General features: G+C 41.9%; 1 protein-coding gene across 6 annotated transcripts in view; it reads right to left on the minus strand.

Moving 5' to 3' along the window:
* ABHD6 (abhydrolase domain containing 6, acylglycerol lipase) overlaps positions 1 to 13,399 on the minus strand; it is a 56,867-nt gene that overhangs the window by 25,822 nt on the left and 17,646 nt on the right. For 5 of the 6 annotated variants that reach the window (XR_005200036.1, XM_017527449.2, XM_017527450.2 and 2 more), the window contains one exon: positions 8,549 to 8,692. Coding sequence is in view for 5 of the 6 variants with exons in the window: in XM_017527449.2 (XP_017382938.1) it covers positions 8,549 to 8,667 (119 nt within the window). In the remaining variant the exon portion in view is untranslated. Of the gene's footprint in view, positions 1 to 8,548; positions 8,693 to 9,214; positions 9,300 to 13,399 lie in introns of those variants that run through there. The other variant, XM_017527452.2, reaches the window with a different exon arrangement.

The raw sequence follows: 13,399 nt of genomic DNA on the forward strand, positions 1-13,399 counted from the left end.
CTAGTCTGTGGTATTCTGCTGCAGCAACACAAAATGGAATAAGACACTATGTAATCTTATAATATGAGGAAATGCTACATTCCACTAAGAATATAGCAAAGATTAAATGAGGTAATCCATGTACAAAGTTTTGTTCAATGCTCAGGACATGGTTAAGCATTCAATACATTATAGTTATTAGCATTATGTAAAGATGATTTTGTCCTTCCAAATATATCATTTGCCAAAAATTAAAAGGAAAAATTAGGGGAAAATTTTGCAATGAATATGACAGCTACAGATTGATATCCTTAATAAATAAAAAGCTTACAAACTGATCTCAACCATGCTAAAACCCCAATTCAACACTAGGCAAAATAAATGAAAAGGTACCTCAGAGTAGAAAAGATATTAATGACTAACAAACATAGAAAACATGTTCAAGTTCACTAGTAATTAAAAATATGAATACTGAACCAACATAGATGGAACTGGAGATCATTATGTTAAGTGAAATAAGCCAGGCGCAGAAAGACAAACATCACATGTTCTCACTTATTTATGGGATCTAAAAATCAAAACAATGGAGATCATGGGCATAGAGAGCAGAAGGGTGGTTACCAGAGGCTGGGATGAGTGGCTGGGGGTAGAAGAGAAGTGGGGATGATTAATGGGTACAAAAAAAATAGAAAGAATGAGTAAGACCTACTATTGATAGCACAATAGGGTGACTATAGTCAATAACTTAGTTGTATATTTTAAAGTAACTTAAAGCATATAACTGGAGTGGTTGTAACTCAAAAGATAAATGCTTACGGAGACAGATACCCCATTTTCTATGATGTGCTCATTTCACATGGCATACCTGTATCAAAACATCTCAGGTACTCCATATATATATACTATGTAACCCCCCAAATTTTTTAATAAAAAATTTATTAAAAATATTAATACCCTCTATGAGCTTCTAAATTAGAAAAGTGATGGGGTTTTTTGTTGAGATGGGATCTTACTCTGTCACCCAGGCTGGAGTATAGTGACACAATCATGGTTCACTACAGCCCTGCCCTCCTGGGCTCAACTGATCCTCCCACCTCAGCCTCCCGAATAGCTGAAATTACAGGTGCATATACCATGACCGGCTAATTTTTAAATTTTTTTGGTAGAGACCGTGTCTCCCTGTGTTGCCCAGGCTGGGTCTCAAACTCAAGTGATCCTGCCACTGAGCCACTGCATGTGGCCTGTGTGTGTGTGTGTGTTTATATATAACCAGTTATAAAGTTCAGCCTTTCTGAAAGCAATCTGGCATAAAATATCAAGAATCTTTGAAACCTCATGCCCCTTGATGACCCAGTAATTACAGTTCCAAGAATAATCTGTCTCAAGGAAATAAGCAGAAACCTTGAAAAAAAAATTTTTAATGCTGTTCCAGCCAGTGTTATGTGTTATTTAAATTAGAAAAAAAATCAGTACTAACCGTAGTGTCCATAAACAGGAAATATATTAAACTACCATATAGCTAGGCAATGTCATATTTTGTTATTATTTAAAACTGAGCTTTCAAAGAATATTAAATAACATGGGAAAATATTTATGACATGATGTCAAGTGAAAAAACAGGACCCAATATTTTAAAATAGCATGGATTCCAATTCTGTAAAAAAAAAACCATTAAGTATACATAGATGAGGTGGTTGGGGAGAGAGGCAGGAAGAACAAAAGAAGCACTGAAGAAAATTATTCCAGGGATTATGGGTAATTTACGTTTTCTTTGTGTTACCTTTCTATTTTAAAATAATTTTTTATTTATTATTTTTGGTACCCGGAGTAGGGTTCAAATGGGTTACATTTTTGTTTGGTTTTTGAGATGGAGTCTGATTCTACTGCCAGGCTGGAGTGCAGTGGCAGGATCTCAGCTCACTGCAACCTCCACCTCCTGGGTTCAAGTGATTCCTCTGACTCAGCCTCTTGAGTAGGTGGGACTACAGGCACGTGCCACCACACCCAGCTAATTTTTTGTATTTTAGTAGAGACAGTGTTTCACCATGTTGGTCAGGATGGTCTCAATCTCCTGACCTCATGATCCGCCCACCTGGCCTCCCAAAATGCTGTGGTTATAGGCATGAGCTACCACACCCAGCCAAGGTTACGTTTTTATAATCATCAAATTCTCTATAACTAAAAGTACAATGCAAGATCACAGAAGAGCTGGAAGGACCTAGTGGAAAAGATGAAACTTCAGCAGACTACTGGATACTCAACATATATCAGCTGGAGGCTGGAAAAGGGGTGCCAGGAGGTAGAGACAGCAGAGGCAAGGGCCTGGGGGAGAGCCAAGTATGACTTGAACCAGAGTGAAGAGACACAGGGTCGGAAGGTGGCCAGACTGCCAGACTCAGGAATTGAGGGTTTCTTCATTACCACATGGAGCTCTTTGGTACCACTTGATATTTTTCATTAAATTGGTGCATCCACTGGACAACTTTATCTAGGCTCCAGAAACAAGGAGCTGGAGAACTAATTTTTTTTTTTTTTTTTTTTTTTTGAGATGGAGTTTCACTCTTGTTGCCCAGGCTGGAGTGCAGTGGCACCATCTCGGCTCACTGTAACCTCCGCCTCCCAGGTTCAAGCAATTCTTCTGCCTCAGCCTCCTGAGTGGCTGGGATTATAGGTACATGCCACCATGCCCTGCTAATTTTTGTATTTTTTTTAGTAGAGACAGGGTTTCACCATGTTGGCCAGGCTAGTCTTGAGCTCCTGACCCCAGATGATCCGCCCACCTCGGCCTTTCAAAGTGCTGGGATTACAGGCGGACCCAGAGAACTAATATTTTCAAATGATCCCCTCAAGGAAAGAGTAGGAAGACAACTCTAAGACACCAGGTCAGCTGAAAAATTCTAAAAGACTAGTGGCCCAGATGGAAAAAACAACTTCTTTGGTTTAATGATAACAGAAAATAGAGAACAGATTGCTGTACCTCTAATTCACAAAAGCAGAACCTTACAGAACAGAAACAAAGAGAAGAATTAAGGTGGGATGAATAGATGTCTCAAGAGCAAGATCTTTTACAATCTCAGTACAGGAGCCAAATTGCTCCTCTTTCAGGGACAGAAGTCATTGAAGGCTCTATTGACCTAAATAGAAAAGCTCCAAAGAGGGCCTCCCCGGGGTTCGTCTTTGATAAAGCCTCCTGGACTCCACAGCCCTCATTCCACAGCCCTCATTCTGTAAGTCTCTTTTTCTAGTTAACAGGAACCTCTGAAGAAAAATACTTATAGATTTTTTTTATACTGTGGTAAAATAGGCATAACATAACATTTACCATGTTAACCATTTTAAGTGTACAATAAATGACATTCGTGCACTCACAACATGGTAAAACCATCCCGACTATCCATTTCTAGGACTTTTCATCATCCCATATAGAAACTTTGTACCCATTAAACATGAACTCCTCATCTTCCCTTCCCCCAGTCCCCTAGCAACCTCTATTCTATTTCTCTATGAGTTTGTCTATTCTGGGTAAAAGTGGAATCATACAAAATTTGTCCTTTTGTGTCTGGTTAGTTTCACTTAGCACAGCTGTTCTCAAGGGTCATCCATGTTGTATTAATAGCATGCATCAGAGTGTCATTCCTTTTTAAGGATGAATCATATTTTATTGTGTGTATATACCACATTTTGTTTATCCACTTGTCTGTTGGACATTTAGGTTATTTCCATCTTTTAGCTATTATAAAGAACGCTGCTATGGACACTGGTGTGCACACTGAGACCCCGCTTGCAATTCTTTGGGATTGATACTCAAAGTGGAATTGCTGGATCATGTTAAATGTTTAACTTTCTGAGAAGCCAACAAACTTGTGCATAGCAGTTACACTATTTTACATTCCCAACAGCAATGCACAGGGGCTTCCGATCTCTCCACATCCTCACCAACACTTATTTTCCATTTTTTAAAAGTTATCTATATTTTACCACAATAAAAAGAAATAAACCAGGCTGGACGTGGTGGCTCACAGCTGTAATCTCAACACTTTGGGAGGCTAAGGTGGGTAGAATGCTTGAGCCCAGGACTTCAGCCTGTCTCTACAAAAAACTACAAAAATGAGCTGGTAAGGTGGCATACACCTGTAGCCCCAGTTACTCTGGAAGCTGAGGTGGAAGGATCACTTGATCCAGGGAGGCAGAGGTTGCAGTGAGCAGCCTAGGCTGGTCTCGAACTCCTGGGCTCAAGCAATTGCCCACCTCTGCCTCCCAAAGTGCTGGGATTACAGGCATGAGCCACAGTGCCCAGCTCCAAATTCGCTTATTAATTCCAACAAATTATTTATAGATTTTTTTGTACTTTCTATGTACACAATTTTGTCATCTGCAAACAATGCCAGTTTTATTTCTTCTTTTCCGATTCTTATCCCCTTTTCTTTATTATATTTATAGAAGTGAACTGTTTGCTATGATTTCTTACCTTGATTTGACAACTGAGTTTTTTTGGGAAAACAAAAATCTTAGAAAATCTCAGTCTTTTTCATCTTGTGAAAAGTCCTGATATTTTCATTACACAATGAAAATCAGACCTGATGTCATCCGCAAGTGGCCACAGCATCCCCAGTTGTGGCTCTCTGTTGACTCACGTTGAAGCATTTGGTACCTCCTGCAGGAGCAGCCATAGTCCACAGTGCTGTGGAAATGTGCTGGCCATGCTCCAGGGACACTTAGACCCAGAGAGAGATGCTCTGAAGACCTGCTGTGGCCTACTGGGGACACCCGTTCTTGTTCCCTGAGGAGCTGAGATGATCCCAGAGGGAACTCCAGGAGCTTGCACAATGTGATGACTTCACCAAACCCTTATGCTCGTATGGCACGGCAGCGGGGAACAGGGACTAGATGCCAAGCTGCCTCTACTGCCTGCTGTTCCTGTTTGTGTAGCAATCCTGAAAATTAACCTGACCCACCTAGGTCTGCAAGGTGAACTCACTGGTGGTCATCATTGGCAGCCAAGCAAATGAAGGCCTTTGGAGGAGTCGCTGTGGTTAAGGGATATGAGTGACTCATGGTGATACTGCTCATCCTATGACAACCATCGTGTAAATGTCACTTGCGGTGAGGCTATTTGGAAGAAACAGTCTGTGCATTTCGGTGATGCGGAGGAAGTGCCTCACAGGACTGCTGACAGCTCTCTGCAATGGCATCATGGGTTTTATTACTAAAATCATAATCCCCCGTGTCACAATGCCACCTGGCATGATCTGAAAGGTTTTCTAGGATTTTCATCTTCCCCAACCAGCTGGGTTTTCTTCTTGGCCTGTGTGCCTGAGTTCACAAAATAGAGCATTGTGTTTGTCTTTCAGCCACGGCTCTGAGCTGGGTGACAGGCTTTAAGACCCCATGCATCCAAACTGCCAATTAAAGAAGGTCTGAATGCTCTGTGCTGTGGGGCCTCTCTGGGTTTTTTTGTGGTATTATTTGTTAATAAAAGTGAATTATTTGCTATGCAGCATTATTCATAATAGCCAAAAGGTGGAAACAACCCAAGTGTCCATCACAGATGAATAGATAAACAAAATATCTATATATACACAATGAAATATTATTCAACCACAACAAAAAGTGAAAAAGTGATGCATGCTACAACATGGATGAATCTTGAAAACATTATGTTAAACGAGAGAAACCAAACACAAAGGTCACACATTGTATAGCACCATTTATGTGAAATGTCCGGAAAGGCACATCTAAAGAGATAGTACGTAGATGGGTGGCTGTCTGAAGATAAAGAGAGGGAGAAACTGGGAGTAATGGCTACTAGGTACGGGGACTCATTTGGGGAGGTGGAAGAATTTGAAATTAGATCATAGTAACGGTTGTACAACACTCTGAATATATTAAAACCACTGAATTGTATACTTTATTTATTTATGTTTCATTTATTTATTTATTTAGACAGAGTCTCGCTCTGTTGCTGAGGCTGGAGTACAGTGGCACGGTCTCAGCTCACTGCAACCTCCGCTTCACGGGTTCAAGGGATTCTCCTGCCTCAGTCTCCCAAGTAGCTGAAATTACAGGCACATGCCACCATGCCCGGCTAATTTTTTGTCTTTTTAGTAGAGATAAGGTTTTGCCATGTTGGGCAGGCTGGCCTGGAACATCCTGGCCTCAAGTGATCTGCTGGTGTCAACCTCCCAAAGTGCTGGGATTACAGGTGTGAGCCACCGTGCCCAGCCTTGTACACTTTAAAATGGTGGCTTTTATGTTACACAGATTTTAACTTAATTAAAAAAGCAAATTATTTGCTATCAACTTATTTTTCACATTAAAAATCAAACATCAACATTACCCTGACACCTGACTCTGAAAGGTCTTCTCAACAGCCCAGGGAACTGCTGGGGAACCATGCAGCATTGGGGTTGGTTTCCAAACGAGGTGGGTGGAATTAGCCTTTACATAATCACATCTCTGCATACGGCCATATCCATGGTTATGGGCCATATCCATGGTTACGAGCCACATCAGTGAATTGCATTCTCTGCTTCAATTTCATATAGTTAGTAAAAACGGCATTTGTGTGTGGCAGTCCATGATGCCTTGGCAAGACCATGAGAAAGGGCACGCAAACTCTGGCCTCTCCATGTCAGGGGCCATCCAGGAGCCTTAACCCACAAAGCACATACTCCTGCCATCAGCACTGCAGGGGCAACAGCGTTTCAGCTTCAGAGTGAGTCTCGCTTTCTCAATACAGAAGGTGGGTCCTGGGTGATTCCGGGAAAGGGTCACAACTCTCTACCCAGCCCCCAGAGAGTAAGAGTGAAAGATGAAAAACTCCCTTCCATTCATTTAGTTTCCTTTCAAGGATCAGAGCCTGGCTGGCAGGCAGAAAATTTCACACTAAAGTGAAACAAAAGGGAGCCAGAAAGGAGGGCAGATAAAGGGCATAACACCCTCCCTGCACTCTTCTATGTACAGAAGTGAGTTCCGACTTCCCGAAGTCCCAGTTAGATCTTAATGGGTTTATCTATGGCATAGAGAGGAGCCAGGTCTATTTCGGTGCTCCCTTCATCAGGAGCTGTACACCATGGGGGAGGGAAGGGCGATTTCATTTGATAACTAGACAGTGGCATGAAAAGGTAATGAAGCACATCATGAGAAACTCACTTTCTTTTTGACTGTTAACCTGGTTCCAACAAGGAGAAAGCCTCAACTCAGAGCTGCTACATCTTTCACACTGCTCATGCTTTGTAACAGAGTAAAAGGAGACTGCCAGCCCTTTGTAGGCAACAGTATCTAGGCTACAATTTAACAAGCCTGTTAAATGTCATTTTGTTTATTTTTACTTTTTGATATTAATTTTACCTATGGCAAGCTTTCCACTTAAGGGAGTGATAATTATATCACTTTTTTAAGCAATTGATTTAAGGATTTTTTAAAAAAGATGGTTCTCTCTAAAGGAAACACAAAAGAAAAGGACAGGTGGTATCCAGATAGGGCAAGAATAATAACAGTGGTCCAAGAATGACATATTCTGGAAACTTCTCTTCCTTTCTGTTACTTCTTTACTAATGAATACTTCTAGAACAACTCTAAAAGCATTCTGTCCTACACATGCCATCTCAATGGTTCTGCTCTCTCCTGTTCATTTTGCAGTGACATTGCTGCACCTGTCAGGACATCACAGGGTCAGAACCCAATGATCAAGTCCAGGCATGGTGGTTCACGCTTATAATCCTAGCACTCTGGGAGGATCACTTGAGGTCAGGAGTGCGAGACCAGCTTGGCCAACATGGCAAAAGCCTGTCTCTACTAAAAATACAAAAATTAGCTAGGCATGGTGGCACATGCCTGTAGTCCCACCTCCTTGGGAGACTGAGGCAGGAGAATCACTTGAACCCAGGAGGTGGAGGTTTCAGTGAGTCAAGATCATGCCACTGCACTCCAGCCTAGGTGACAGAGGGAGACTATGTCTCAAAAAAAAAAAAAAAATCCAATGATCAAGAAGATACCAAACCAGTTCCCATAAAAATATATAATCCTTGTTTGAAGACAGAATCACTGACTTTGGGAATGTGGGTTGGGAAACATGCTATCAGAAACCTGAAAGGGTTAGGCATGATGGCTCATGCCTGTAATTCCGGTACTTTGAGAGGCCGAGGTGCCAGGAGTTCAAGACCAGCCTAGCCAACATGGTGAAACGCCATCTCTACTAAAAATACAAAAAATTAGCTGGGCATGGTGGCACACACCTGTAAAATCCCAGCTGCTCAGGAGGCTGAGGCAGGAGAATTGATTGAACCCAGGAAGTGGAGGTTGCAGTGAGCCAAGATCATCCACTGCACTTCAGCCTGGGCGACAGGGCACAACTCTGTCTCAAAAAAAAAAAAAAAAAAATCAGAAATAACTGATCTGATCTGGTAATATTCTTCAAGAACAGTCCCAAAATTCAAAAGAGGATGAGTACCTTTTAACTTTTCTGTATGTCTGAATTATTTCCTAATAAAATGTTGGACAACAACCACAAAAAGAACAAGCAGATATTATGATGCTCTTGAAAACATCAATTATAAAACTGGCTTACCAATAATAGATTCTTATCAGTGCTGAAGGCCACAGGAGAAATGAGGCTACGAAGGCCAGGATTGGGATGGCCAGTGTCCCACCCGCAATCACAAACATGTTAACCACATCGAGATCCATCCTGCTCTTTCAGGCTGGCTGACACCTGCAGGGGCCAAAGAGAATGATGATATTAAAACTCTGTCTCAAGGGAAAAGAGGCAAAGAAGCAACGGGGACAAGAAAAGTGAAGTTCCCAGAATGGTAACGATCAGGAGGAAAGCAAAGCAGGCAAATGCTTTAAAAAACAAAACAACAACAACAAAAAAAACAAATAGACGTGACAACTAAAAGTAATAAGGAATTTTTCAGAGGAGCTTGGATTTATAAAAAACACTATTAAGGACATTGTTGGCACAAATGTGGAAATCTGAGTAAGGACTGGGTATTAGACAATATCATTGTATTAGTGATGCAATTCTTGAGTATGATGATGAGAATGTGGTTATGTATGTATGTAGGAGAATATCTTCCCTCTTAGGAGATGTCTGCTGAAGTTGTAAGGGGTGAAGTATAATGTTATCTGCTATTCACTTTAAAACATTTGTGAAAGAAAAAGTAATATGTGTGTGTTTGTGTTGCTGGGAAGAAAGGAAAGAGAAATAAAGCAAATATGGTAAAATGCTAACCACTGGGGAATCCAGGTGAAGGTTACATGATATTTTCCTTTCAATCTTTCTGTAGGCTTGCAATTTTAAAAAATAAAAAAGGACAGGTTGGGCGTGGTAGCTCATGCCTGTGATCCAGCACTTTGGGAGACTGAGGCAGGGGGATCACCTGAACCCAAGAGTTTGAAGCTGTAGTAAGCTATGATTGCACCACTGTACTTCGGCCTAGACAACAGAGTGAGAACCCTCTTTAAAAAAAAAAAAAAAAAAAGAGACTTTTAAAGAAATCAATGAACATGTACATGTATACATGGATATGAGAAACCAGTAACGATTCCATTTAAGGTGGAGAATTAGATAGCTAAGTGTCAGGAATAGACAGGAAACTTGTTTTTCACTTTTTAAAACTTTTAAGTTGTTATGTAAATATATAACCTGTGTGAATTCACTCAAGGTAGTATCAAAAAATATTAAGGGAAAAATAGTAAAGAAAGTTACAGAATATAGTCTCAAACCCTTTTAGAAAGCCCAAAAGTTTTTTCATAGTTTCAGTAGAAGTTTTGGCTAATGGAGCCCAAATCCCTTTTACATTTAGTTAATAAGTAAAACAAATAGCTAAAGTATGTGAAAGAGTTTACCTAACTTGTTTACTCATGTAGTCTTAAAAGTAACCTTTAAGCCAGATCGTCCTCTCAAGAGGAAGCTGACCAAGGATATACCCTCTAATAGTGTTTGATTTATGCATCAGAACCTGTGCTTTAATATTTACTCTAGTAGTGCTGACTCAAGCCTTTGTCAATTAAATTTTACTAAATAAATGCAAGTTTCACTGGCTGGGGAGGGCTGGTAGTCACAACTGTTTACAGCACTCTCTAAGGAGTCTGTAAGAAGCCACACAGACCCTCAGCCTAACTAGCAAGCATAATATCTGTGTGTCAGTGTACTCTATTCATCCGTCGCTGAGTCAAGGTCTGCAAGACAGACCCCCGCAGGTAGTGACTCTGACAGTGGCACCCAAATGTAAGGTGACACCGACAATCACCAATTCAAAAAATAAATACATGATAAAAAGTTGGGGGGGGTGGGGCTGGGCACGGTGGCTCATGCCTGTAACCCCAGCACTTTGGGAGGCCAAGGCGGGTGGATCATGAGGTCAAGAGATCGAGACCATCCTGGCCAACATGGTGAAACCCCGTCTCTATGAAAGAAAAAAAAAAAAAGTTAGGGGGGGAATAAGCCAAAAAGGTAGTTTACAGTGTACTTTCTGATGTCCTCCTAAAGACTTACACATCTGAAGACTACAATGTGGGATGCATGAAAATGAGGACTGGGCGTCCCAGCACCAAGACTACGACCTGACACATAAGATGCACTAGAATCCCAGATGAATCAGAAGCCCTGCCCTGCCCTGTCTTATGAGCTTGCAATACAGTTCATTCTAGCACGGAATGAAAAGTACTTCAGGCTGGGTGCTGTGGCTCATGCCTGTCATCTCAACACTTTGGGAGGCAGAATTGGAAGGATCACCTGAGGCCAGGCATTCAAGACCAGCCTGGGCAACATCACAAGACCTCATCTCTATTTTATGTGTATGTATATGTGTATACACATATATGGTGTATATATGCACACATATATATCATAAAATATACAAATATAAATACATAATAAAATACATAATAAATATATATTTCAAGTCCCATCATTCTCCCCAATACAGAAAACACCTGGAAGGACCTGTAAGCCAGGTGTGGCCCTCTGCCTTGATTCCCAGCCATCTGTGCTAAGTGTGCAGGATTCACCAAACGTAATGGAGATTTCTTCAAGAAAAAGCATTAACATCTAACAAATCATGGCTTTCCTTACTTTTCCTGGGAAATGGAGTGATCTCTCCCCTATGCTTCTATCAACTGATACTTACTTCAATTTTATAACAAGTTCATGGAGGCACAGTATAACCTCACATCCACTGAGCACAAGGGTCAGCACACTTTTTCTGTAAAGGGCCAGACGGTGACTGTGTCAGCACTGTGGGCCACAGAATCTCTATCACAGCCGCTCAATCTGCCACTGGATGAGAGAGCAGCCATTGAAGATATGTAACGAATAGGTATGACTATGTTCCAATAAAACTTCACAGAAATAGGGTGTAGGCAAAATTTGGCCTGTAGGCTGTCATTTGCCAACCCTTGATATAGCATATCAGCCCTGTCACATAGGAAAGGCAGGTGTTTCATTCGTTTTATAGGCTGAGGAAACTGAGGCTCTGAGAGGCTAAATAACTTGCCCAAGGTCACCCAGCTGGTGGTCATGATTACAAAACAGGTCTCTAACTCCAAAAGCCTTTGCACCAAGCTCGACTTTGTCTATTTTTTATATTTTTCAAGTGGCCTTTCCTCAGTCTCTGCAACCTCTTTGCTGTTAGGTATCTACATTCATCATCCCTAATTTCTCCACGAAGACACAAGCTCTCCATCTTCAAGTGGCTTTGCCTAGCAAGTACTTCCCAGCCTAAAGAAGGAGACGGATGCATCCACAGGTGGGTTAGATGGTTCTTTTCATTACATACACATATTCTGAGTGCAGTCCTGAGTCTACAGTGATGAAACCTGCCACCTTCCCAGGGCATAAGCACTGTCTGCCTCTGATGCAACTGCCCTCTCAGTTTCTTTTTTTTTTTTTTTGAGATGGAGTTTCGCTCTTGTTACCCGGGCTGGAGTGCAATGGCGCGATCTCGGCTCACCGCAACCTCCGCCTCCTGGGTTCAGGCAATTCTCCTGCCTCAGCCTCCCGAGTAGCTGGGATTACAGGCGCGCGCCACCATGCCCAGCTAATTTTTTGCATTTTCAGTAGAGACGGGGTTTCACCATGTTGACCAGGATGGTCTCGGTCTCTTGACCTCGTGATCCACCCGCCTCGGCCTCCCAAAGTGCTGGGATTACAGGCGTGAGCCACCGTGCCTGGCCTGCCCCCTCAGTTTCTTAGTCACTGTAAACAATTTTCCCAGCACACCTAAATCCCTGAACAATTCACCTATTTAACACTGGCTACAATTTACCCTGCTAAAAGGTATCACTGTCAAGGGGTAAGCAAGTTAATTGTAGACTGAAGGGAATTTGTACAGATCTGTTTGAACACTGTGGGCTGTGAATGAGTTGACAAAGCTTTAAGAAGACTTTTCCACATCATACAAAGTCTTTAAAAACTGCTGAGGGCCACTGTGAATTATTACTGAGCAGCAGGGTGTCCTTTGGACTAGGAATTAGAACAGTTTATGCCCAAAGCCATATAATATCATAGACTCTGACACTGGTGATGATAGCCCCAAAATGAAGGCATGATCATTAAAACAACAACAAAAAAAACCCCACTCTGCTCTGTCAGTGCCTGACATGATAACACAGTCAGTTTCAGCAAAGGTTTCATCTGGCTCCATCTTCTGTTTAACAGCAGAATAAAGTCTTCCATAAGGAGCTTTTGTAGAACATGATCAATTTAGCAATGTTTGGACTTATTACAGAAAACCCTGCACACTCTCCCTGACAAGGTCAAATAAATCCAGACCTTTAATTGAAGAAAGCACAATTCTGAGCTTTCTGTACAGATAGAGTAGGCAATTTATTCCTATCTCTACAACATTCTTTTCCTTTAAAAAGACAGCTCCCCTGCCATACTGGTGTTTATTTCTAGAATACTCTATGTACCTAGGGGAGAGGCTGGAAGCAGAAAAACTGAAGCATTAAGAACCAGGAACTGCCAATGGCCAAGAATCAGAGCTCAACTAAGAAGTGTAACTTGAGTTTCCCAAAGCATGGGACCCATACAACTGAGAGTTTGCAAGATGACTTTAGCAAGCAGGAGTACTAAAGAATGTTTCAGGGTCACATAGCATTAGACAGCACTGACATATATACTAGGAAAGTCATCCCTTTTCAGTCCTTTTCAGTCCTACTTGGGTCAAAGAGAAACTCTCGGGCCGGGCGCGGTGGCTCAAGCCTGTAATCCCAGCACTTTGGGAGGCCGAGGTGGGAGGATCACGAGGTCAAGAGATCGAGACCATCCTGGTCAACGTGGTGAAACCCCGTCTCTACTAAAAAACTACAAAAAAAATTAGCTGGGCATGGTGGTGCGTGCCTGTAATCCCAGCTACTCAGGAGGCTGAGGCAGGAGAATTGCCTGAACCCAGGAGGCGGAGGTTGCGGTGAG

Source organism: Cebus imitator, unplaced genomic scaffold (genome assembly GCF_001604975.1).
Source record: "Cebus imitator isolate Cc_AM_T3 unplaced genomic scaffold, Cebus_imitator-1.0 Scaffold48, whole genome shotgun sequence".
Taxonomy (NCBI): Eukaryota; Metazoa; Chordata; class Mammalia; order Primates; family Cebidae; genus Cebus; species Cebus imitator.